The 27,201-nt window shown below is 42.8% G+C and overlaps 1 protein-coding gene across 13 annotated transcripts in view; it reads left to right on the top strand.

Annotated features, from left to right (window-relative positions):
* FHOD3 (formin homology 2 domain containing 3) overlaps positions 1-27,201 on the top strand; it is a 310,284-nt gene that overhangs the window by 174,213 nt on the left and 108,870 nt on the right. For all 13 annotated transcript variants that reach the window (XM_060282210.1, XM_060282206.1, XM_060282209.1 and 10 more), the window contains exons 6-7: positions 22,197-22,291; positions 27,025-27,136. In XM_060282210.1, the coding sequence (XP_060138193.1) occupies positions 22,197-22,291; positions 27,025-27,136 (207 nt within the window). The remainder of the gene's footprint in view (positions 1-22,196; positions 22,292-27,024; positions 27,137-27,201) is intronic.

Here is a 27,201-nt window from a genome sequence, read left to right as displayed (position 1 = left end):
AGATTGTATTCTCTGAAAGGTTGTGTTCTCCGTCGTTCAGATTCAAATCATGGAAACCCAGCCAGATGGGCAGGGTGTAAATATTATTATTATTATTATTATTATTATTATTATTATTATTATTATTATTATTCATCTACATTCAGGCAGAGGAAAATGTTTTTTTAAGTTTCCAAAGTGGAGTTGGTTAGAGATGTTGGGGGGAAAATTACTAACTACATATATGTGCTAATAAATTAGAAACATGGGTCAATATTTTGTATTCCATGAAGGTGGAAGAACAAGCTTCTCAAGCCCAAAGTCAGTTCAAGGATGCTACTTGGGTTTTCACAACTTTTTCTGTTTGGTCAGAATCTCCTTTCCTGTAACTTGAATCCATTGGCTCTAGTCCTACACAAACCTGTTTCATCTTCTGTGTGACAGCCCTTAAGATCAGGCATGTCTAAAGTCCGTTTTGGGGGCCTAATCTGGCCTGCCGGTCAGTTTAACCTGGCGCCCAAGATAGTTGAAGATGGCTATCCTATCTCCTCTAAGTCTACTCTTCTCCAGGATAACATACCCAACTTCCTCAACCATTCCTCATTAGGCTTGGTTTCCAGACCAGCTTTTCCAGCTCAAGGCTCTGCATGCAGATGCTTGCAGAGAGAGAAAAAAGCACAAGCTACACACAAAAAGAAGTTGCCACTCAACAAGGGAATCTGAGGTTTGAAGAAGTAAAAACAAACAAAAACAGAACAATTAATGAAGAGTGTGAGGCGAACGTGATAACCACTACACTACAGAAAAAATATATATAATTTGGCAGAATATTAGGATATGTATATGTATAATCTGGAGTATTTAATGTGATTTGATTGAATTGTTAATTCAGAAAATTTAATAAAAATGATTTAAAAAAAATAAATGAAGAGTGTGAAAAAGTTAACTGCTTCCCTTATACAGTGGTACCTTGGTTCTCAAACTCCTTGATACTCAAACAACTTGGAATCCAAACACTGCAAATCCAGGAGTAAGTGTTCCGGTTTGGGAACTTTTTTCGGAAGCTGAATGTGCTTTGTTTTGAGTGTTACACTTCCATTTTGAGTGCCACACTTCCGTTTTGAGTGTTACGCTGAGGTCTGTCTGATTTTTCTATTTATTTTGCGGCTCTTTTTGTTTTGTTTTTGTGATTGTGTGGAACCCAGTTCAGCTACTGATTGACTGATTGTGTGACTGCAGTACATTGCTTGCTGCTTTCATTTTATGGATCAGTGGTCCCGTTAGATAGTAAAATTCATGTTAAATTGGTGTTTTAGGGGTTGTTTTTAAAAGTCTGGTCCAGATTAATTCATTTTGCATTACTTTCCATGGGAAAGCGCGCCTTGGTTTTGGAACCCTTTGGTTTTGGAATGGACTTCTGGAACGGATTAAATTTGAGAACCAAGGTACCACTGTATAAAGGGAGAGGGGAGGAGAGAACGGAGAGTTCATGGCTTGGGATAAAGACAGGGAATAGCACACGGCCCCCAAAGGGGGGCTGGGCAGTATCTGACCTTCTTGGGTGATACAGGCCTAAAGTTCACAAGATTTAAGGCCAGCGCGCATAGCTTTCAGGGCGGAATGCACTGCAACATTTTGTTATGGGGTCCTGCTTGTACCTCATAGTACCAGATGCTGGGATCATACAATGAGAGGGAGAGCTGTTGCCTTCATGGCCTCCCTGTCAACTTCCTTGGCATATTTCTGGTCCAGGGGGGCAGTGTGCTGCCTTGGAAACAAGGCATCCAACTAGCTAAATAGTTGGCCTGATCGAGCTATCCTTATCATTTAATTTCTAGCATTGGTTCATTTTTAATTGGTGAGTCATTTTATATGGATGTATCTGATCGAAAGCTGAATTACACCTCGTGTTGTTTGATGTTGTTTTCAAAAGAGATTTCTAATAGAATTGAATAATGTCATCTACGTCTAAGATCAGTTCTCAAAATGATCCGTTTTCAGCAGTCACTAATACGGTCAAGCGCTTTAACGTTCGCTCTGTTATGAGAACTCAAAACAGTTTCATCTAGATACATTCTTTTAGTTGTTCAGTGTAACTTTATCATGTTTTGCTTGAAGGCTTCTGATGTGAACTCTTATTTTATAGGCAGAGCTTACTGCCAGGAGTGACTGTGCTTCGTTTTCTTTAATTAGCAAAAAGAAAAGGAGATAAAAGTCGGCTTTTACGTAAAAGACCCACAAACCAAGGCCATTGTTTGCAGAAATGTTACACTCACTGCTACAGTGTGAGAGCATTGTGCCTCTTTGTTAGAAATTTGCAAAGGAGCACTGCAGAATAATTTAAGCATGATTTTGCGGTAATAAATGCTTGCAGGGATGAGATGGCAGTGGAAGCAAGAAGATAGTTTTCATTTCATTCTTCTGAATAATGTTTTAATATCTTGAATGTCTCAAGATCAAAGACTTACGGTATTTGATATGTTCATCTCAAATCTTGTATTCTAAGCCTGTTGTTGTCACTTCTACCATTCCACTTCTTGACGTGGTGCATCCTGAATCATAACTGGTGTTGGGTGGAAGATAACCCCATAAGGGACTTGCTCTGCTTGAGTTATATGCTCTTCTTAAAACAATTTCACATAATTGGCAAAAAAAAACCCACAATCCTTTACAAATCATTGGAAGGCAAATTGTATCTATTTTTGCCTTTGTACTTCTCTTTTTCATGTTGTCTTTTTCTGGCTTTATCCTGCTATAACATGCTTTCTTACCTGTATTGGTGCTGGATATATTCCTCTCTCAGGTAAATGGATAGTGGAGCAGGCTGTCCTTAAGGTATCAAGCAGTGATGCGCATTAAAAGTTGAAGCCAGCATCTTGAATTGAGCTTGGAAGCGAAGTGGTAACCAGTGCAGTCTATCGAAACCTGTAGGCTACGCTCCCAGCAGAAATCCTGGCTGTTATATTTTTGAACAATCCGAAATGTCTTCAAGGACAATGCCAAGTGCAGTGCATTAGAGTAGTCTTAAATGGGACGTTAGGACCCAGGTGGCGCTGTGGGTTAAACCACTGAGCCTAGGGCTTGCTGATCAGAAGGTCGGCGGTTCGAATCCCTGTGATGGGGTGAGCTCCCGTTGCTTGGTCCCAGCTCCTGCCAACCTAGCAGTTTGAAAGCACGTCAAAATGCAAGTAGATAAATAGGGACCGCTCCGGGGGGAAGGTAAACAGCGTTTCCACGTGCTGCTCTGGTTTGCCAGAAGCAGCTTTGTCATGCTGGCCACATGACCTGGAAGCTATACGCCGGCTCCCTCGACCAATAATGCGAGATGAGTGCGCAACCCCAGAGTCGGTCACGACTGGACCTAATGGTCAGGGGTCCCTTTACCTTTACCTAAATGGAACTTTACCAGAGTGAGGATCACTATGGCTAGGCTGCCCCTGTCTGGGAGAGGCTACAGTTCCTGTAACATTTGGAACTGTGTGCAATGGAATTTAAGGAAAGTACTAGCCAAAGGTTCACTGCAGGCTTCCATGATGTATGGGGATGCTATAGATAGATTAGATCAGGCATCCCCAAACTTCGGCCTTCCAGATGTTTTGGACTACAATTCCCATCTTCCCTGACCACTGGTCCTCTTAGCTAGGGATGATGGGAGTTGTAGGCCAAAACATCTGGAGGGCCGCAGTTTGGGGATGCCTGGATTAGATAGATAGATAGATAGATAACATAATGCAGAGCGCTACTTGGGTAACACCTAGTGGAACTTCTTATTGTTCCTTTCTGCAGCAGACCACCAGCAATCACAGGCCATGTTATGTTACTTTTGAAACCCACCCCGAGAAACACAAGACTCTAGATTGTGACTGCTGAAATATGGCCCAAGTTACCTTTAACTGTCATTAAGTATATTTCAAAAATCGTAATGAGTTTAGCCTGACATCTCTTAAAAAACATACCCCCTGCTTTCAGAAAGGATCTACAAATCACTGGCAGAATTGCAAATGCACCCTCTGCCATTTGCTGATTTCAGTAGCAAAATAGCTCGATTGCAAGTTCCCCATGTGTGCATTGACTGCTACAGCTATTTATAAAACAAAAGGCGTGTGATGTCACCTGAGCACTAGTTTTAGAACAAACATTTGTGCTTGTTCATTCTGGGAAATCTGATTCCTGAAACAATTCAAGGTTATGGATGTTCAGTAGAATGCCATCTGGTTTATGTTTGTCATTGTGTGTGTGTGCAGAATTACAGAAAGGTTCTTTGGTAGTTAGAAGAGACCAAAAGCAAGGGCTGAGGTGACAACAACAACAAGTGCCAGAAGGAATTTGTAAGATTTGGATTGAATTGTGCACGGCACACAGTTTGCTTTGAATAAATCCTGCTTAAAATACTTGTTTTAGTCATGTCAGTGAAATTCCTCAGGAACAAATTTCAATGGCTCATTAAACTCAACCTTAAAACTGAGAGGAACTTTAATAATTTCTGACACACTCCTCTACCACAGGTTTTGATCCAAGCCGGAGGAGAATTTGCCCACCCTCCTATTTACCCTGTAGCCACTTTTCTCTCCCCCTTTTCTAGAAGGAATGGGGGGGGCATGCTGTAACAGGTTGTGGTTATTTATTTCTGAGCCCTTGAGTTGACTTTGAAAAATTACCTGATTTTTTCTGACACCTCCATTTACATAAATGGATACCTAGGGTAATCTCCAAATTCATCCAAGGTGAGTTTCCAAGAACTTTCCCATCTCAACTTCATTTATGTAAGGCACATGGTACATATTATGCTTTTCATTAACATAACTTTAATATATCTCATTCTCTGGGCAGAGTATGGGGCAGGGCAGGGAATAAAAGCACAGCATTCAAAAATTCAACATGAACATAAAACCAGAACTTTGACAATAACATCAGAATACAATCAGCATGTGCTCCGATCTGCCCTGAGATCTGAGATTCACCACTGGGTCATTGGCTGGGGTTCATGCAAAGAATGTTGTAGCATGTAAATGATGATCCAGCAAAATGCCTCCTATGGCCCTAACAGTGAATACACATGATCTCATAGCAGTTAACGCTTAGCTAATTGGGTTTTGTAAATTATATGTATTATATGTTAACCACAGGGGTCCTCACCCAAAAACCAGTAGATCATGCACACAATTGAAGTAAAGCCACCCCTGAACCACTGATCTTGAATCGGGATGCCTCCATGATGTACTGCAACTCCTTGCTACCTCTGCTACCACAACAATTTGCTATAGGAAGGAGCTGCTACCACAACAATTTGCTGTCAGAAGGAGCTGTTGGTTTCTTAAACCCATAGGAGTTTGATAAACATCAGTTCGCCTGTAGGAGAAATAAGTCAACAGATGATGCCATAGCTACAGCCTTTCACCTTGCAGCGAGTCACCTGGAGAGACTGGGGAATTACGTTAGAATGTTGTTTATTGATTACAGCTCGGCTTTTAATACCATCCTTCCGGACATTCTTATCAAAAAGCTGATGGAACTAGAGCTTTCTTCTACCATCTGTGACTGGATTAAAGACTTTCTGAGGGATTGGACACAAACAATGAGGATTGGGCCTGTTATAGCTACCTCCCTGAATGAAGCACAGCACTGGCACCCCACATGTACTCGTTGTATACATGTGACTGTATTTCATCTGATCCATCCACTGTAATTATTAAGTTTGCAGATGATACTACCATAATGGATCTAATTACAGGTGGAGATGATGCAGCAGCTAAAAAAGCCAATGCAATTCTGGGCTGCATCAATAGGAGTATAGCGTTTAGATAAAGGGAAGTAATAGTACCACTGTATTCTGCTCTGGTCAGACCTCAAGGTGCAAAGTAATCAATCCCCACCATCACAGATATTTGTGCGTGTGATTCCAGGTGTACCCTACTTGGATACATGTACAAAGATCCATCATGAGAGCATAACAGTTCCTCACAGCCTGCGACTGGCCATGAAACCACTGCTGTGTCCATAAGGATACAAAGCTAAGAATAAACAGAGCTCCCCCTGCTTCTTTGTACGATTCAAAAACTCATCCTTTCCCATTCATGTTATGCCTGTTACTGTTGCTGTAGACCTCTAAGGTTTCTCTGCAGATTTTAAGAATAATAATGCCATGCAATTATGGCTTTCCCTTGTTTTGAAATCTGGGGGGCTCAGGATGGCTTCATATTGCTTTCTGTCTACATGAAAATGAATCTCTCTGTTTATACTGATGAAATTCCCATGAAATGTGACACCCAGGGCTATGTAAACCATACCAAAAATGAGGAAGTGAACCATATTTTCAAAATGTACGTTCTTAACGGAAGGGCAAAAACTACTACATAATTTTGAACAACAGTCAGTTGGCGTCTTTAAAAACATTCTGGACCTTGTTGAGTTTTAACTGATGGAAATTCAATTATCAGTTTATAAAAATAACCCACTGATGCAGTGTTGGAAGAGTGAAGGGAGGGGGTATAAGAAAGTGTTTCTTTTTAATTAATATTTGAATTAAAGGTAAAGGTAAAGGGACTCCTGACTGTTAGGTCCAGTCGCGGATGACTCTGGGGTTGCGGCGCTCATCTCGCATTACTGGCCAAGGGAGCTGGCGTACAGCTTCCGGGTCATGTGGCCAGCATGACTAAGCCGCTTCTGGCGAACCAGAGCAGCACACGGAAACGCCGTTTACCTTCCCGCTGTAGCGGTTCCTATTTATCTACTTGCATTTATCTACTTGCACTTTGACGTGCTTTTGAACTGCTAGGTTGGCAGGAGCAGGGACCGAGCAACGGGAGCTCACCCAAACTCCTCTGTGCAGATTTGTTTCACGTGTGCTGCAGAGGACGCACATTTTAATGTGGATTTGAAATGGCTTTAAAGGCCCATAATTCTCATGCAGCTGGTTGCCATGCAAGTGAAGAACACAGACTTGTTCCCTCCAACGGTTCCTCTAGCAGAGGGAACAAGACAAGACAAAGCCAAATTGTAGCTTTGGGCCTCTTTCTGTGGGCTACAGTATCTTCTTTGGAGAGGGAGGTGGGACACATGTTGCCACGTGGCTCCCATCCATGTTATACATGGGTCTAGTGCAAATGTGTTATTTTGTAACTCTGCAAGCACATAATTGTGTGTACAGAGATTTCCATCTTGCGTATTTTTAAAAGCAAGAGAGAATCTTGGGCACCCCAGAGACAGCAGTCTGAGTATTCAGTAGCTAGTGATTAGGGACTGGGGCATAGAAGTTCCCAGGCTTCTATGCTTCCGCCTTGCATTCTGGACCTTCCCAGTCCTTGCTAAAAACGAAACAGCATTCAGAATAATGCAAAGTAAGTAAATATTGCTAGGCACAAATAGCCTTCTGCAAATGTTGAGCTGACCCTGAATGTGTCCAGCAAAGCAAATGGTGTTCACATGTGGAACTACCCTGTACAACTTTTAACCTATAGTTAATTGCACTGGAGTAGAAACCTGACTTTGGTACCGAGAATTGCTGATGAAGTTGCTGTCGTGTATCTGGGGTTTTTTTTTTTATTATAAAATAGACTTTATTTCAATTATACAAACACAAAATACAATATAAAATTTAACAGAAAAATCATATTCAGACATCAACAAAAGATAACAAAAAGGGGAAAGAAGAGACGGGGGGAAGAAAAGAAAAAAAAAGAGGGGATGGGGAAAACTATATATATGTAGCCCTATATATACACACATATATATAGTAAAAAGGTAAGCTTATAGACACTAATTTGACATACTATTCCATTTCTAAGAACTTTAAACTTGGCATACCAGATAGTATACCTGATAATACTAAATAATATATCATAATATAACTAATAACACAAATGATATAACATAATATAACATAATCGACACCCATAATAATGTACCTGATAAAATGTCATATAAGCTTAGGATTTGAATTACAAATCCTGAGATAAAAGATAAACAAAGAAAACGGAAAAGGAAAATTATAAATTGTACTCCAATTTAAGCTCTGGGGGTTAAGAGCTACTAAGAAGTTAAAGTTACCAGCGCCACTTGCAATTAACAAGAATGCATTACTTAGTGTTTCCAGTTTACTCCTGAGTCTGAAGGGTGCTCATCAATGGCTCCTCTTCATCCTGGAGAGTAGTGACTAGTGGGGTGCCACAGGGTTCTGTCTTGGGCCCAGTCTTATTCAACATCTTTATCAATGACTTGGATGATGGGCTTGAGGGCATCCTGATCAAATTTGCAGATTGGGAGGGGGGCTAATACCCCAGAGGACAGGGTCACACTTCAAAATGACGTTAACAGATTAGACAACTGGGCCAAAGCTAACAAGATGAATTTTAACAGGGAGAAATGTAAAGTACTACACTTGGGCAAAAAAAAAATGAAAGCCACAAATACAGGATGGGTGACACCTGGCTTGAGAGCAGTACATGTGAAAAGGATGTAGGAGTCTTGGTAGACCACAAACTTGACATGAGTCAACAGTGTGATGCAGCAGCTAAAAAAGCCAATGCAATTCTGGGCTGCATCAATAGGAGTATATGGTTTGGAAAGTCTGGGTGTCACACTTTAAGAAGTACGGAGACAAACTTTAATGGGTTCAGAATGTTAGTATTTCACGCCTCTGGTGCTGCAGATGATATTGGTGTAAATCACATGCCTGTCTGGGAAGAGTGTGGGAACCGAAGACGGTCTTATCTTTTCCGCTGTATGAACTATTTGTACTGTAAAGGTAAAGGTAAAGGGACCCCTGACCGTTAAGTCCAGTCGCGGGGTACTTTTGCTTTTACTTGTTCCTGTTCTTCTCTCGGACCTGGAGAGAGAAGACGCCATGAATCCTTTGTCTGTACATAGTGTGTAAATAAATACGTAGGTTAGCTCTACGATGTCTCACGCTTCTTGCTGTGTTATGCTAGAAGATTAGTGTGCATATATCATTTGATATATGTCACTGAAGCGCACTGGAGAAGAAGGGAAATGCCTTTTCCAGAGCTGCACATACTGGAGGACGCTCGGAGTTCGGGGGCTGCAGGGGCACCCGAGGACGTTTTCCAACACAGAGAAGGGCAGCAAAGCCGTTCAAGGAGAAACAGTTCTTATAAGGAAATGCTGAAGGAACTCTGTATTTTACCATAGAAAGGAGAACATAACATGCTTGATGGGCTTTTGTGTAGAACAGGCATCCCCAAACTTCGGCCCTCCAGATGTTTTGGAGTACAATTCCCATCTTCCCTGACCACTGGTCCTGTTAGCTAGGGATCATGGGAGTTGTAGGCCAAAACATCTGGAGGGCCGCAGTTTGGGGATGCCTGGTGTAGAAGGAGTGTAGGTTTCCAGGGAATATTAGGAGAGACCTATTAACAGTAAGACCAGTTTAACAGTAGAACCACTTATCTGGGTAGAAGGTGGTCTTTCTCTCTGTGTGTCAGGGTTAAATCAGAGGGATTCTCTACCCTGGGTTTCCTGAATCAAAAAGGGTTCCTTCCAACTCTATAATTCTATAGTTAAGCTCATTAAACATGCCACAAAATAAAACTCAGGAAATGTTAATAAATGATTGCTTATAACTTTTTAATATTTAATAATAATATATCAGCACATCCCCACTGTTACTAGACTTCAGAGTTATGTATAGCTAAAATACCATTGAGCTTGTTCATTTACTTGGGTGTCCAATATACTGGAAAACAAACTTCCTGGAATGGAAGGAAGGGCACGGCCCTTGGACACATTCCACCATTGTCAGCTTGCTAACATTCTGATCTTCAGGCTTTCACTTTTGCACCCTTTGAGGAAACGAGACCTTCCTGTATAAAACCTCTCCCAAAGGGCTGACTTTGACCCCATTTGCCTAAAACTGTCAGGCACAGAAACCCCAAATGTGGTCACATAATTTGTGTATATGCATTTTTATATTTCATTGTGCTAGTTGTTCAAAACGTTCTTTTCCTCTTAGGCATTTTCACATTTTTGAAATCACAGTATAGAACAGTAGCATTTTCCCCAACTCTTGAGTTTTTCTAAATGAAAGATGGGTTTTGTGGGTGAGCCCCCGGCCAAACCCCAAAGAGCAAATTTTCCCCTGCTATTTATAGTGGTTTGCTGTTCATGGTTTCTCCCCTCCTGCCCCCCCCCCCAAGTGCCATTTTCCGCACTAAGCTTTCTTCTTATCCTGGATCACATAGGAAATGCAATTATGTCACAAGACCCATGTCAGTTTTTTTTTTAAAAAAAAACTGAACATGGTAAAAAATTGAAATAAATAAATGTAAGTTATAGCAAAATGGAACATCCATGTACCATAGCAGTGTATTCTTCAGATACTGAGGTCAAACTGTCCTGCTGTTTTTATGAGCATAAAGAGGCTTCTGGCTGGCTTCTGGTATAAACCAACTTTGATCTGATCCTGTAAAGCTGTTCTAATGCAGCTTGGCATGCAAAGATGGAGTGAGATTTACCTCTGAAAATTTTCAGAGGAAGCATGTTGATTCTAGGCTTAGTTGTTGTTTTTTAAAAAATAATAAATCACAACTTTTCTCTGTCAATAATAATAGCACCAACTGCATTTTATATTAAACATACTCTTAGTTTCTGCTCCATTTTAATCAAGGATAAGAAGCATTAATAACCAGAGCATTCTTAAATTTTCTGTGACTACTGCAGTATATCACTGAGCAAAAGCATATTCTATACTTCTCTGGGAGATTGCATAAAGTTGTAATGCTGGCATTAGCAATTGCATTCCTGCAAATGATTTTTATTAGTTGCCTTAAAATATTCTATTTATAAGACTTATTATACAGAAAAACATAGGTTTGTGTTTCACTTGCCTTGGTGCTCACAAGTCATCTGATACCCCACCTCTGTTGACTTGCTGCCAGCAGTCTTTTGATAATTAGCTTTGTCATCTGAACAATGTTTCACTCAGACCTGAAGTCAGCCGGATTAAGGGATTGCGAGTGGATTGCAGGATTATCACATTCCCCATACCTTATCCTCTCCTTTCTTGAGAGCAATTCCCCCCAGACCTTTCCTTGCTGCCCTTAACCGGAGTTCTTCTGTGAGGTGTAAGCCAGTTGAGAGCACTTCAGATGCACATCTTCCCATTAACCTGAGCCTCCAACTACCTTACTAACGGTACTTGCAGGATGGAGGCAGCCCATACACATACTGGAAACTTAGGGGACGCGGGTGGCACTGTGGTCTAAACCACTGAGCCTCTTGGGCTTGCCAATCAGAAGGTTGGTGGTTTGAATCCCCGCGATGGGCTGAGCTCGCGTTGCTCTGTCCCAGCTTCTGCCAACCTAGCAGTTCGAAAGCACACCAGTGCAAGTAGATAAATAGGTACTGCTCCAGCAGGAAGGTAACGGGCACGGTGTCCCATTGTGCCAGAAGCGGTTTAGTCATGCTGGCCACATGACCACCCGGAAAGCTGTCTGCGGACAAAGGCCGGCTCTCTCGGCCTGAAAGCGAGATGTGCGCCACACCCCATAGTCGCCTATGACTGGACTGAACCACCCAGGGGTCTTTTACCTTTCTACCTGCACTGGAAACTTGCAGAAGAGGACAAGTTTTGAGCTCTGAGCAGAGACCATGAAGAAGAAGCCACGCCTGTCTTCTTCACCACAAGGCAAATGCTTATCTTTTATTTGCCGCAGTCTACAAGGGAGTGAAGAGAGGGCTTTGGCCCCACCCTTGGACTAGCCAAAGCTTGTGGTTTTCTGGCTCTTCTAAGCTCTAGAACCTTCCAAAATGCTGTTCTGCGCAGACTCAGATCTCATATAAGTGAGTTCACAGAGATCCCATACTGTACTTAAACTATGGAATCTGTTCTACTAGCTGTGATGGCTTTGTTCCACCTCTACTGTTGGAGACAATATGTCTCTGAATCATTGTTACTCTGGCTCATTGGTGGGGGGAGTGCTCCCCACAGCATCTTGTCGGCCACTGTGACCAGAGGACAAGCAAGCTGACCCAGCAGCCCCTTCTTATGTCTGGTTGAAGACTGTCAGCTCCAGCTAAGCAACCTGTATTTTTCTAGTTACAGGTAGGTAGCCGTGTTGGTCTGGGTAGAAGTAAAATTAAAAAATTCCTTCAGTAGCACCTTAAAGATCAACTAAGTTTTTATTTTGGTATGAGCTTTCGTGTGCATGCACACTTCTTCAGATACACTGAAATAGGAGTCCCCAGGCACTTATGTGGAGAAGGGGTGGGGTGGGGAGGGGGTATCACTCAGAAGGGTGGTGGAAGTGGGTGATTGACTGACTGATAGCTGTTGATGGCTGAAAACGACTGCAAATGGTTTTGCATGAAAAAGCGAGTGTTGAGATGGCTGAAGATCGCTTTATCATGTATAATGGCATAAGAATCCAATGTCTCTGTTCAAACCAGGTCCCTCCATGGTTTTGAGCTTGGTGATAAGTTGTAATTCAGCAACTTCTCTTTCCAGTCTATTTCTGACATTCTTTTGTAGTAAGACAGCTGCTTTGAGATCTTGTATAGAATGTCCTGGGAGATTGAAGTGTTCTCCTACTGGTTTCTCTGTCTTCTGATGTCAGATTTATGTCCATTTATCCTTTGGCGTAGGGTTTGGCCTGTATTTTTCTAGTGAGCAAGTTCAATATTGGGTGGTTCTGCTAGAGGCCATTGCAGCTGAGGATGCAAGTTCAAGAGCTGACATGAGGAACCCTTTGAAAGTGAAAATAGGAAATGATTCGCTTTATTTTGCTTACTTTATTTTCTTTATTAAATTTGTATACCACCCTTCATCCAAGATCTTGTGAAAGTTCACAGCAAAAATATACAAAATAGGAACACAAAATGCATAATAAAAGCAAGAAGAGAACCAACAAATACCGTATTTTGTATTTTCCGCTCCATAAGACGCACGCTTCCCCTCCTAAGAAGGAAGGGGAAATGTCTGTTCGTCTTATGCAGTGAAGGCACTGGACAGTAGCAGGATCCCTCGGCTGCCACTGCAGTCACCAGCGGAGGAATGCCTCTCTCACCGGAGCCATGGCTCCCGCCGCCGGTGGAGGAACGATCAGCCCGAAAGCGCCGCTTTCAGGCTGCCCCTTCCTCCCCCTTGGCCGCCGCCAACGACGAATGGGGTGGGGGAGGAAGGGGCAGCCCGAAAGCAGCCCTTTCATGCTGCCCCTTCCTCTGCCGCTCCCCTCCGTGAAGGTAGCATCTCCCTCCCTGGCAAAAATGTAGAGCTTTTTTTAGGGGAGCCAAAGTTACTGGGTTTCTTTGGGGGAGCCAGTGATCTACCAATGATCTACCATAGACATCCAGTGATCTACCAGTAGATCACGATCTACCTGTTGGACATGCCTAGTTTAGTACATTTGATTCAGAATTTTTCTTTCTTGTTTTCCTCCTCTGAAAACTAGGTGGTCAGGTGCCTCTTATGGGGCAAAAAATACGGTAACTCCCCCTCCCACAAACACACTTAAAAGGACATAGAATGTTAATCAGCCAACCTAAACCTGGCTTTGAAAGAGCATGCGTTCCTGGATGACACCGCTGTTTCTCCCGGAGCAGGGTGGAGCCATTGTCATTGCCAGAGAGGAGGAACAAGGCATGTTGTTGAACAACTAAAACAGAAAGTTTGAGTATCAGGCATGTCACTTTCAAACATACTTTCATTCCATCCGTTTCTGCGATAAAGGTAACTACTACAAACAAACAAAAATCACATAAATTGTCCTTTCTTTTTAATGAGAGCTCCCTGGATCCTCGATGACAGTTTCACTTTTCCTTAGCTTTTGTTCGATTAAATGGAATGCGTCACTCAGCCTAGAATCAACCATTTGGTTCTGCACTATTGCATTCTGTATTCTTTGATGCACATTCTTTAAAGGGCCTTTTATTAAATGGGGACTGGTGATGTGTAGTGGGTGTGAATCATTTTCAAATGAATGATAATAATGTGGAATTCAGTAATGACAACAAAGATGACCAGAGGTGAAGGAGGAATTTGTTCACTTAGTCTAGTTTATTAGATGTGTAGAAGAACACAAGTATGCTTGTCTTTAGTAAAGAGAAGAAGAAAGTACTGCAATTCTCTCTCCTGTACACAACTATTAAAGGCACAGAAACCAAGCAAAGTTGTTCCTGATTTTGCCTGCCCCCCATGTGTTACTTCACAGGCCTTTGAAGGCATTGCATTTTAAAACGTAAAATATTAGAGTAGCATTAGCCTTTTTAGCAGACTCGCATTTGGCTTGTCGTCTACCAAAGCCCCCAGAATGGACCGAAAACAATCGATTCAAGTTACAAGAAAGGAGATTCCCACTAAACATTAGGAACCACTTTCTGACAGTAAGAGCTGTTCCACGGTGGAATGGACTTCCTCGGAAGGTGGGGGACTCTCATTCTTTGGAGGCTTTTAAGCAGAGGTTGGTTGGCCCTCTGTCGTGGACGCTTCTGCTGAGATACCTGCTTTCCAACTCCACAATCTATTATTCTGTTGCCTTTTCCACATGTGATCCTGTCAAGCCATGTGCCACGAATCCTGTGTGCACCTGATTTTTCCTGCCTAAATGCAGAACTTTACATTCATCCCCAATGAAATCTGTTTGGTTGTCAATACCACATTCAGTCCTTTTTCCCTGTCTTCTACAATATTAGCTACCCCTTATCTAGTTATCTAATGCAGCATCCATTTTCCCACCGTGGCCAGCCAAAGATGCCTATGGGTAGCCCACTGGCAGGACACAAAAACAATAGCCATATCCTGCTGTTGTTCTCTGCCGTGCTCCCTCTGATCCCACAGGTACCATTTAATAATTTAATCATCATGACTTATAGCCATTGACAGCCTTAGTCTCTATAAATTTGTCTCGCCCCCCCTTTATAGTCATCTAAGCCTTAGCATAGCTGCCAAGTTATCCCTTTTTTTAAGGGAAATTCCATTATGCTGAATAGGCTTCCTCGCGAGAAAAGGGAAAACTTGGCAGCTATGATCTAAGCTAATGGCTTAGCTAATGGGACCCAGGTGGCACTGTGGGTTAAACCACAGAGTCTAGGGCTTGCTGATCAGAAGGTCGGCGGTTCGAATCCCTGCGACGGGGTGAGCTCCCGTTCCTCGATCCCAGCTCCTGCCCACCTAGCAGTTCGAAAGCACATCAAAGTGCAAGTAGATAAATAGGGACCGCTCCGGCAGGAAGGTAAGGTCTGCGGACAAACGCCGGCTCCCTCGGCCTATAGAGCGAGATGACCACCGCAACCCCAGAGTCGGACACGACTGGACCTGATGGTCAGGGGCCCCTTTACATTTACCTTTAAGCTAATGGCTATTTATCTTCATTAGATGAATCTGGGTTCTAGTTTAATGAAAGTGAGAGAAACTCTTTTTACTTGATCCACGCCAGAGGATTGTATGGTACTTAAAAAACCTATTCTGTCCCCATTTTCTTTTTCTAAACCAGGCATGTCCAACAGCTAGATCGTGATCTATGGGTAGATCACAGGACATCTGTGGTAGATCACTGGCTCCCCCAAAGAAGCTTAACAACTTTCAACTTTTACCTGAACCCCCAAAAATGGGGCTCTCCTCCTCCCTAAAAATAGCTCAAGAACTTTGACCTGACCCCAAAAAAGAAGGGTAGATCACTGCCAGTTTTTAACTCTGTGAGTAGATCACGGTCTCTTGGGAGTTGGCCACCCCTGTTCTAAACCAACTGTAAAAAAGGTCTCCATTATTTTCACCTTTCCTCGTAGGGGAGTTGCTGCTGGCCACTGGTAATTATGCTATCCCCTTTCTGCACCATTCCCAGCTCTACAACATCTATTTTGAAGTGTGGTGGCCGGAATGTACACAGCATTCCAAGTATGGTTGCATCATAATTGCTTGCGCTGCTAAACACATTTTGCATTTTCTCTGTGTTTTTTGAGTTGAGTACCACCTTAAAAGTTAGGGAAGGCGGAAGACTGAAGCATAGTTGCTTTGAACAGATACTGGCATCCCAAGCTGATGTTCTGTACATAATTAGTAGTGATTGATAAAAGAAAACTCACACCTGCAGCTCCTTTCTTTACAAAGTCCAAATGAGCTCAAAAGCAGCTTCAACGTGTGGAGCTCAGTGAAGAAAATAATTTTCTTCCTGTTTCAAGATTTGGCACATCATGTCCCCCCTCTCCATTCTCTCCAAATCAGGATTATGCTTTGCTTATCTTAAGAACCGGCTTAGCACTATAATGTTCATTTGGAGGTTAAATCCTTGAATTGCATCTCAGGAGATTTATGACACTAGGCTGTGTTCCCACCCTCACCCAAGCAGTCCTGCTTCCTGGAGCTGTATGCTAATCACTAAATTGCTCAAAGAAGCATGAGCAGAATTGTTGGAAGGGATCCTGAGGGTCATTTAGTCCAACCCCCTGCAATGCAGGAATCTCAGCTAAAGCATCCATGACATCCAACCTCTGCTGAAAAACCTCCAAGGAAGGAAAGTCCACCACCTTCTCATTATGGTTAAAAAATTAGCTCGTAATAGTAACAAAACTGAATTGACTGTACATGCCACGAAGGGCATAGTACCCAAGTCCACCATTGACTTTAGTCCTGTATGAAACAGCAAAACTTAAATAGAAGCTTCACCATGCCACACAAAATACTCTATTCTGCGATATCAAGTTGCTGTTGACATTTCTGTCAGAGACTAGTAATGTCGTAGTCACATGATCCAATGCTTAATTGAGCAGGGAGAGACATGGAGAAAAGATCTTTTTCAGGTTGGCTGGCCTGGTTCAGAGGAAATGAGAAAGGGCATGTTCATCACTACAAAATACAAGAGAGAAAACAACTGCTTTTATCAGAAAGTGTTAAATCTTATTGGCACTTGATGTATTTTAGAAACTTCTTTTTTAATGAAAGAACCCACGAGGGGAAATCAGTGATTATTTTATGACATGCCTCCAAACCCCATATCTGCTCGGTGTGTGTGTGTGTGTGTGTGTGTGTGTGTGTGTGTGTGTGGAAATGCTGAGAACAGATTTTTAGGTGTGTGGTGGGACCATGTGGGGAGAAGAAGGAGAGTTGCATTGCACAGGTAAAAGTCCTTCCACTAGCAGACTTCCTTCATTGAATACTGCCCATTGTATTGTATCTTTTTCTGGAGGAATTTCAGCAGTTAAAATGATAGTACCACCCAAATCTTTATTTTTTAATATGCTAATCAAAATATTGACCCACTAGTTACAACAATGTACACTGAAATGCATCTGGAGTAACAAATAAACAAGGCTAAAAGCCAGAATTTCATATGATGATGGGAGATCTCCAAGTCCTGTACTCTGTTTTGTATAGCAAACTGTTTAAACTGGGTTATAGATTGCATAGCATATAGCGAAGCTTGAACAAAATATATTGAGAACACCTTTCTATGAGATACTATGGGGGATTGCAACAGTCAGTTAAAGATACCTTATCTTCACAATTTGGATTCTAAAAAAAAATCATTTCACCCTAGTCCTTCACTTCTGGAATATATCTTGGATAAAATAAATCTTATAGAGACCTCTATAAGATTTCAAATATGGAAAGCAACTAACTTTTTAGAATACAAGATCTGCTATATCAAGGGGTTCATGATTTTTTACTCAGAAATTAAGAGGCGACTACAAGCCAGGAATCTCCCACAGTTTCAATATTTTCAACTCCAGTCTTGTTTGCAATGACATTTTAGATCATATGAACAAATACGAGTGAACCTAATTTGAAATGTAAACAATGAAAAAATAAAAAAATTGACATTAACGAAAGTTCAGCTTGGAGCCCGAGCAAGTAAGAGCCTGCATGGTTAAATAGGCTCAATAGAATAAGGGAAAGTAACCCACTGGATATGTGGGAACGTCTTCGGAAAACATTGCACAGGTTTTCCCCTAAATATGGCAATTAAGAGAAAACTGTTAGTAGCTCACAAGCACATTATATCAGCCAGGAGACATAGAGTTAAACTACGCTGCAATATGTTGGAAGTGTCAAAAAGAGACAAGCGATTCCCACCCACCCCAGTACGAAATTCCATAACATCAGGATTTCTGCAACTTCGTCTTAGACCATAATGCCAGTGCAGTAGAGCTGGTTAAATCTTTTAAAATTTAAATGTTTGAGGATAGTTGTCTACCACGATTATAATTTTGAAGAATCAGCTACATGTGAAATACAGCTCTCCAGAGATGCTTGCTCTAGAGCAGGGGTAGGTAATCAGTGGCTCTTTTTTTTTTTGCATCGCAGGGGGTTGGACTACATGACCCTCGGGGTCCCTTCCAACTCTACAATTCTATGATTCTACGTTCTTCTTCTTCAACTCCCATTGCCCCTGACACTTGGCCATGATACCTAGAGTTGATGGGAGTCAACATCTGGAGAGCCACAGGTTTCTTATCCTTGCTTTTAATATTCCTCACCTCCAGCTAGCCTGTGCCTTGTCATATTTAAGGCCTCAGAGCAGCCAGGAAATAAGTTGCGTCTTAACAAATAAATCTTGATGCTTGTATTCCAAGGACCGTCAGCAACTGATAATGTTAACATTTGATAAAGCTCCAGGACGCGACTGACAAACATGCCGTAGGTCAGTGTGCCTGAAAAAAACAGCTTGATGACATCCTGCAGATTTTTAAAAAATATTATTCTGTAAAGCATCGTTCTTTTTGCCAGTTGTTTAAACAGCAACAGACTTTTTTCTGCATGTGTTCACTCACAATTTCCCATCAAAATCCACAATGCTAACCTGAAGCTATAGCAGATACGATCGAATTCCATAGTCTTGGAAGAAGCTTCTGATAAGATTCTTCAGTAGCAGATGAAAATAGCCAGGAATTTCTTTTGAACATTGTTGTGGTTTCTTTGCATGGGGCTTATTAAAGGGCTTGGCTTTTTTTTATGACTGTACCGAGCGACAACCTGAAAGCTGGGGAGTAATGCAGTCCAGAATTTACCTAAATACTTAGCCAGTCTTTGTTGTTGTAATGTCCATGTGATGCTTTAAAGACCGACTTTTAGAAGTCCTTGATTTATGTTCCATATTAATCTGAAAAATATGTGTGGGGCATAAAATTTGTTTCACATTTTCTTCAGATGCAAATGAAATCCTTTATTCTGATCCAGGAAGCTTCACTACAAAGAAGCAGCTTGGTGACCTTATCTGATTCTGATCAAAGGGCAATTTTCTTTGTACTGAAGAGAAACAAAAATAATATTCATTAAGCCATTCTCTAATTGCAGCTGGATAGCAGTTGCTCTGAATTACCTAATAATAATAATAATAATAATAATAATAATAATAATAATAATACTCTGCATCCCTTTGATGTAATGTTAATAGTCAGTGGGTGGCGATGTGCATTAAAGTCTCTTTATTCTTCACTGACATTTAGGTCACAATCAAGAGACAGCCATGAGCAAACCACACTCTGGCTTCCATGAGCAAATGAGAATGGTCATCCAAATACCGTACTCACCAGACTGACAGATGGGAAGGTTGCGTATCGAGGGTACCAGACATCCCCCCTAATGATTCACACAGAACTCAGAATTTTAGTTTGGGTTTTGGCATTAATTTGGCCACAACTTTATTTAAATACAAATTAAATGTGAGTGTTGGCTTAGGCATTGGTTAATCTATCTGTCCCCCGCCTGGGACAGATCAGCTCCGACTTCCCTAGCCGTATAGGGAAGTCAAGTAAACACCCCATGGGAGAGGAGGTAACTATGTCCAGGCACTCTCCCCTCGACCAGAAATGCTCCCCAAGGCTTGTGCTCTGTAATGGCCCCAGCCCCGCCCATTGCAGGGGTGTATGGACTAGAGCCCTGGAGCCCCGGGATTCCTTTAACGGAATACTTCTATGTGGAGCAGCATTTTAATGAGGGGAAGGCACCTCCATGCCAAACCCCTCCACCAACCAGAATTATCAACCAATGCCTAACCGCCAACCTAACAAGTTGTGACGATTTGTTAAGCAGTAGGCAAAAACCAATGGCAAGAGCCAATCAACCAATTGACAAAATTCCTACTGGGCCCTTGCAAAGCAAACGACCCCATAAAAGGCAAAGCAATGTCAGGCTAAACCATTAGAAAAAAGGTGGTGGGCGGGAGGGGGATCTGAAGCTATTTGCAAAAGTGAAACCCAATGAAGGACGCTGAGGATTTAAGGGTCAGTACCTGCCAATCAAACTTGCTACATGCTTTTCTCCCCAGCAACCAAAACGGGTCCTATTACATTCACTCCTACTCCACCGACACCACCACCCCAACCCTGGGAATGTCTTTAACCCCTTCCGCAACCCTCACTCTCCTTAATTGGAGAACGCGCTTTATCTTACCCCCATCCACCCTGTCTAGTGCTGATAGGGTTTACCTGCATCAGATGCACATCAAATCTATATGTAGCATTCTTGGAGAATCCATGAGTGATCCCAGTTAGGATGCATATACACATCCCACTTTCTGGAAAGGCAGCCAGGCAATGGGTCCAGAAGCCCAGCATTCTGTAATGTGAGGGGCTCTTGATCCTTAAAACAGATCTGCAGGCCTGCCTTTGTGTGTAGATCTCACACTGAATTGGGATGTAACCTCTTAAGAGGGAGTTACAGCCATTGGCTGGAATGTGACAAAGAAGGCAATGACTGGTTGCATGTTGCTGTTGATTGTGTGAGGGTGGTCTACATGGGCTCTCAAAAGAGGCCTGAACACACACACACACACACACACGCAACAAGTAACATGACAATGGTGTTCTAGTTTGTGGTGAAGGGGCCATGCATGGGAACAGCTGTAAAGGCAACTGCCGTTTCTCAATGGCCATATTATTTTGTTGTCACCAATTTTACCTCCATCCATGTTTTAATAAAAAAGGCTTGCAATGAGCTCCAACTAGGTGAAAGGGAAATGAAATGGAATATGCAATTCAATGTCACCGAGCCTAAAGTTATGCACACTGGGACCAAAGAAAATCTAAAGTTCACATCTCATGGGGTCTGACCTGGTGGTGACTGTTCAGGGATGAGACCTTGGAGTCATGGCAGATAGTTTGAAGATGCTGAACCAGTGTGCATAACCTGTGAAAAAGACCACTTCCATGCTCAGGCTGATTAAGAAAGAGATACAACTGCCAATATCCCACTCTGTGGTGCAAGTGTGCTTGGAGTACAGTACAACTCTGGCCTCCTTCCCTCAAGAAGGACATTGTGGAAAATGCTCAGAAAAGGGCAGTCAAAATGATCAAGGGAATAGAGAACTCCCCTATGATGAGAAGTTGGAACATTTTTTTGAGAAGGGGGTAGTTAAGAGAAAAAAGTGAGCATGAGATGACATACCGTAATCAACGTTTATAAAATTATGCATGCTGGGGGGGGGGAGAAAGGGATAGGATTACCTCTCTCACAACAAACGGTTTCGACATCAACTTCCTAAGGAGGATTCGGTGAGACCCCAGGAAAAGTTTGGAGGCTGTTTGATAAGCGGCAAATATTTAGTCTTTCATCTAGTGGTGGTGCAGAGGGCTACATGGGAGAAGTACACTGTGCTATGGCCTGGTCTCCCTTCCCCAGGAAAGCATGGGCCCACAGAGAGCTATGATGTCTTTCTCCATCACTATCACTCTCTGTCTCTCTCACACACACTTACATATACAAAAAGGTAAAGGACCCCCTGGATGGTTAAGTCCAAACTTGACTATGGGTTGTGGCGCTCATCTCACCTTCAGGCCGAGGGAGCCGGTGTTTGTCTGCAGACAGCTTTCTGAGTCATGTGGCCAGCTTGATAAACCACTTCTGGTGCAACGGGACACTGTGATAAGTGCCAGGGCACATGGAAACACCATTTACCTTTCCGCCACAGTGGTACCTATTTATCTACTTGCGCTGGCATGCTTTCGAACTGCTAGGTTGGCAGGAGCTGGGACAGAGCAACGGGAGCTCACCCCGTTGCACGGATTTGAACCGCCGCCCTTCTGATCGGCAAGCCCAAGAGGCTCAATGGTTTAGACTACATATACAGCCCCCCCCCCTTCACATGCATCTATTTGGCACATCGGCTGAGGTTCATTTCAATTGCATTTGCATCCATGTGCCCTCTGGAAGCGTTAGTTGAGGTTATCCAGAATGGCGACCTACTGTAATTTGGAAGCAGAAAGAAGACTTTTGTGCCTTTTCTCACTCAACTGAATTTTGCTAACTTTCTTTATCTTCTTTATTTCCTTAGCACTGGGGCAAATTATGCTATATGTAGATGGGATGAATGGCGTAATCAATCATAATGAAACAATCCAGTGGCTGTACACTCTCATTGGGTCAAAGGTAAGAAGAGTCCCGTCTATTGAACAATTTTAAATATTTTACCGTGTGTGTAGACAGCTGTGATACACACACACACACACATGGAGAACATGCCAATGACTGAAAAATTTCACTAGTTTGATTCTTGCCACAAGCAGAGGAGTACACGTGCAAAGGCAATGCTACTTCCGTTTATAGTGGCACATTCCTCCTTTTTGTCAGCTAGTGAAAATAATCCACAGGGAGTTAGGTTCCTACTGCAGAATGGCAGCCCAATGGGACTATGTGTTGCTGGTCTCTAAAGTGCTGCCTTGGCTACCGGTGAAGTTCCCAGGGCAAATGTTAGTACTAGCATATGAAGCCGTGAATGGGACCCAAGTACCTCTAAGAGTGCCTTCCTCAGTATCAGCCATCTCTATGATTGGCAGGCAAGACCTTGGTGGTGGTGCCACCCTTGAGGGCTGCCCAGTTGGCATTGGCCCATGACGGGGCCTTCTTAGTGGCAGCTCCGTTTGTGAAATGTCCTCCTATTATTGGCTTTTGGGAGGGATTTAAAAACATTCCTGTTTGCCCAGCCCAGGCAGTTCATGGCCCCAAAGTACTGTTCTTGGCAACCTCAAAATCAGTGGTTGAGAGAATATTTTAAAGGGTTTTTAGAATGTATGGGCTTTAGGTGGGTGGGAGGGAAAGGGGTTCCCATTTTTGGCTTTGTTGGGAGGTATGGCGGAATAAATAAATAAAAACCACACACGCTGCCTCAGTGCCAAACATACAAATCCCTTTGGTGAACAAAAGGATGGCTCTTGCTGTAGTTAAGGAGGTATTAAAAAAAAAACAACAACCACAAACACTCTTGATATATGCTGCCAATTGGAACAAGTAGTCTTGAATATTAACTCAGACCAGGCCTTTCTCCTTACTAAGAATCTTTCATATGCACACAGACGCACACTTATGGCGTAAAGTGGATAAAAAGGAAGAGACATATCTCGGAGACGCCGGAAGCGATTACTGTTTATTATTATATGCTTGTTGTTTTATTCTAATGCTTTATGCCCCATCTGTCCAATATATTATTAGGGCGACTTGCCAAGGAAATAATTTCCACACAAGGAAGTAAGGCCTCAACTCTCTGAGGTGCCATTTTTATCACCTTTATAGCCTCTGTATGTGCCAATCCTGATGCTCCAAAATAACTGAGCCACAGCAAGGGCATATCAGGCCACAGTAACCCTGATTGTGTTTGCTCTTGCTAAGGAATGGTAATACTTCCCAGTGAGAACATTCAAAGCAGCAATCTTAGTACTGGGATATCCTGGAATGTTTAAATTTCCCTCTTTTGCTGTAGAAAACCATCGCACAGCGCCACCTAGCAGGACAACTAAAATATATTGGGATGAATAGAACACAGATGCTGCCGAGTTTTATACCTAAACACACTCACCCTGAAAAGGTCTGCTCAGCATTCATAATTGCTTTATTTAAGACTTCATAATGCAATATAATTTCCATGCATGTATGAAGTATTTGCAACCCTACTCATTTCCCCCCAGTCAATTATTTTTGGGGAGGAAATGTTCAGATCTTGTAAGTCCTCTCGATCAATAAGAAATGCCTTGAACATTATGAGCATGCAGAGTATTAAACCTTTTATATTAAGCAATTTTTGGTTTCCCTTATTAATCCTCTGCTGTTGTCATCATACTCCTAACTAACGTATTTGCAGAAGAAAGTCAGTAGAGATAAGTACAGTCGCAGGTGAGAAATCACAACCACGTTCTTAGTTATGCACTGTGTGCCACTGAAAAGCTGTGGTGCAGAGAAATAAACGATAATTGAATCATGGAATTGTAGAGTGGGAAGGACCAGGGCCGGCGTGTCCATTTAGGCAAACTAGGCAGCTGCCTAGGGTGCCAAAATGGAGGGGGCGCTAGCCAGCCTGCCCGCCGCTGCCTGGGGCTGCCTCCACTGCGCCTGTCACTGTTGAGTGGCTTCAGGCTGCTATCCCGAGGCACACGCGTCCCTCCGGAGAGCGGCCTGAAGCCGCTCAACAGCTGACAGGCGCAGTGGAGGGGGCCCCAGGCTCGCGCTCCCCACGCGAAGCTCCAGAGGTGCGCGGGGAGCGCGAGCCTGGGGCCGCCTCGCTGTGCCTCTCAGCTGTTTTTTATTTTATTTTCATTTTTTCCTACTTTTTTATTTTTTCTATTTTCTATTTCTATTTTTTTCTATTTATTTTTTTAATTAATTGGGGAGGGGTGCCAGAAGGTGATCTCGCCTAGGGCTCAAAAAACCCTAGCAACGGCCCTGGGAAGGACCCTGGGGGTCATCTAGTCCAGCCCTATGCAATCTCAGCTAAAGCATCCATGTCAGAAGGCCATCCAACCTCCGCTTGAAAACCTCCAACAAAGGAGAGTCCACCACCTTTTGCCTTTCGAGGGAGAAATCCTCTGCCGAACAGCTCTTACCATCAGAAACATTATTCCTAATATTTAGTTGGAATCTCCTTTCTTGAACCCATTGGTTTGAGTTCTACCCTCCAGAGCAGGAGAAAACAAGCCTGCTCCATCCTCCATGTGACAGTTAAATCTCCCAGGTTTCCTGTTGCAAGCTGGACAGGAAGCTTGTTTAAATATTTGGAGACTGTCCCTAAAATTTACATTATATCCTTCTTGTTATCATCATTGCAATCTGTATGTTTGGAATATTGAGAGCAAGATGAGAGCCTCTCTAACCCCACACCAACATGCAGAGCGGCAGAGTTATTTTTAAAGCCCTCTTAACAGGAGTTAGGTTTTTTTTGTTTTTTAAAAAAGGTTTATTCCTGTGTTTGTGTAGGTATATTTGTATTAATTTAATGCAGCATAACTCTGATGACTTCACCCATAATGAAACATATCAAGGCCTTTAGCAAGTTTCTGTCGTTATTATTGTGTGGTTGGAAAAATAGGATAAGCACTAGGGGGTTTCTCTACATCTGTAGCTGTAGCGTTTGGAAGCTGCCCAAACTGTTTCTGAGCCATTCTGTGTCTTTCGAATTTGACTCAATATTTTGGACCGGTTTAGATCTATTGAAAATGAAACTGGTTACACACCCACACACACACCCCTCATTTGGTGTATTAGGGAATCTTTTTTTTTTAACTGAAGTGGGTGAAATTTGTAGGCACAGCAGACTCTCTAGAGTGGATTAAAGCCTGTCAGATTATAGGCAAATATATCCAGGATTTTTTTTGTTCAGGGCACCTTTAGAATTTGATATTTTAAAGAGAGACAGACAGACAGAATCTTATTTTCTGCCAGACTTGGATGCAAGTTGCAGGCATGGTCACCCCTTCTGAGGAGATGAAGCCTACTAAATTGGTTCTCACTCAAGGGCAGATTTTATAATAATAACTGGTAGGCTATAAAAAGAGTGTGGATAGCCTGGATCTCACCATGAATTATCTTGTGTGCAAAGAAGCAGCACTTCCTTTTTATATCCGATTCACAGAATGTTGGTCTTGCAATCAACACTAAGCCAGATTTTCTTGGTTTGGATGTAACTGGCATCTCTCTGGGGTAATGCAGGCCAGGATCTTGGTGTGAAGATGGTGTTCTGTGGGAAGGAACTAGGGAAATGTGTATTTGGTCCTAGTAAATGCTCCTGGAGTGGTTGGACACAGAGGAGTGAAGAAGTTGGCTGAAATGGGCAGAGCAAAGACAAGCAGTACGCAGGCACAGTTTCCAGTTGCTTGCAGGAAGCCCTGGAGAGAAGGAGACATCAATGGCTTTGTGGAGGCAGGGACTTTTAGTCTCAGCAACTAATTTCATTGAGTGGGAGCTACAGGACATGGGCTGCAGTGCTCATTAGGCCTGAAGCATAGCCAAGGCTGCCAAGATCGTCTTTCTCTAATAAAGAGTTAACTCCAACTTTGAACTGTGTGATTTACTGATTGGCTTCCTCCTTTTCAATGGCATTACAAACCCTTTTTTTTCTTTTAAAGGACTGGAACAATTGTCTGAATTAGCCCATAACAAGAAAGATTCATTTCTTTATTTGGGACATACCTGTCAAGTTGCTGTCAGAGAAATAAGGGACCGGGCCGGAAATAGCAGACCGGAAGTAGCGCTGCCGCCATTTTGGAACTGGGCGGAGCATGCTCAGAAGCGACTTTTGATGCTGCTTTGCCCAGTTCCAAAATGGCCGCAGTGCCAGAAGTCGCACTGCAGCCATTTTGGAACTGGGCAGAGCAGCATCAAAAGTCGCTTCTGAGCATGCTCCGCCCAGTTCCAAAATGGCCACCGCGCCAGAATAAACTGGGGGGGGGGACAAAAAATCCGTTTTTCCAGCTAGGAACAGCTGGAAAAACGGGGATTTCCCGGGGAAAACGGGAGAGTTGGCAGCTATGTTTGGGGAGGGTTTTTAATTTCATGGCAGAGCACATGCTTCGAGTGTATTGTGCTTTGAATTCAATCCCTGTTACCTCTCATGTAGCAGGGTTGGAGAGGCCTGTGGACTGGGTTGGGCTAATCAATGATCTGACTCCAATAAGTCGACTTATAATGGTCACAGATTTCCTTCCTGCTATAGTGGTCCTTGTTTTAAAATCCTGGCCTCTCATTTTTAGCTTGTGTCAGGTTGACCAAAGATTGAAAGGACGGCAGTTCTGTTCACTGACTCTAACAGAGGGTCAGCTTGTATTGCGTTAAGAAAGCAGCATGTCGGCCAATGTCAGCCTGATGAGTGACAAGCTCTCCTCTCCTTCCTCTTGCAGTTTCGTCTGGTTGTAAAGACAGCACTGAAGTTGCTCCTTGTTTTTGTGGAATACACGGAATCCAATGCACCGCTTCTGATCCAAGCAGTGTCCATCGTAGATGACAAGAGAGGTGAGATAGAGTACCTGCCTGTAGTTGCGCTTCAAAGGAAATAATGGAATGGTTTGTTGTTTTGC

This window comes from Zootoca vivipara, chromosome 13, assembly GCF_963506605.1.
Source record: "Zootoca vivipara chromosome 13, rZooViv1.1, whole genome shotgun sequence".
In the NCBI taxonomy this organism is placed as follows: Eukaryota; Metazoa; Chordata; class Lepidosauria; order Squamata; family Lacertidae; genus Zootoca; species Zootoca vivipara.
Note: the sequence above shows the minus strand (reverse complement) of the source record. Positions and strands in the feature narration are given on the sequence as shown.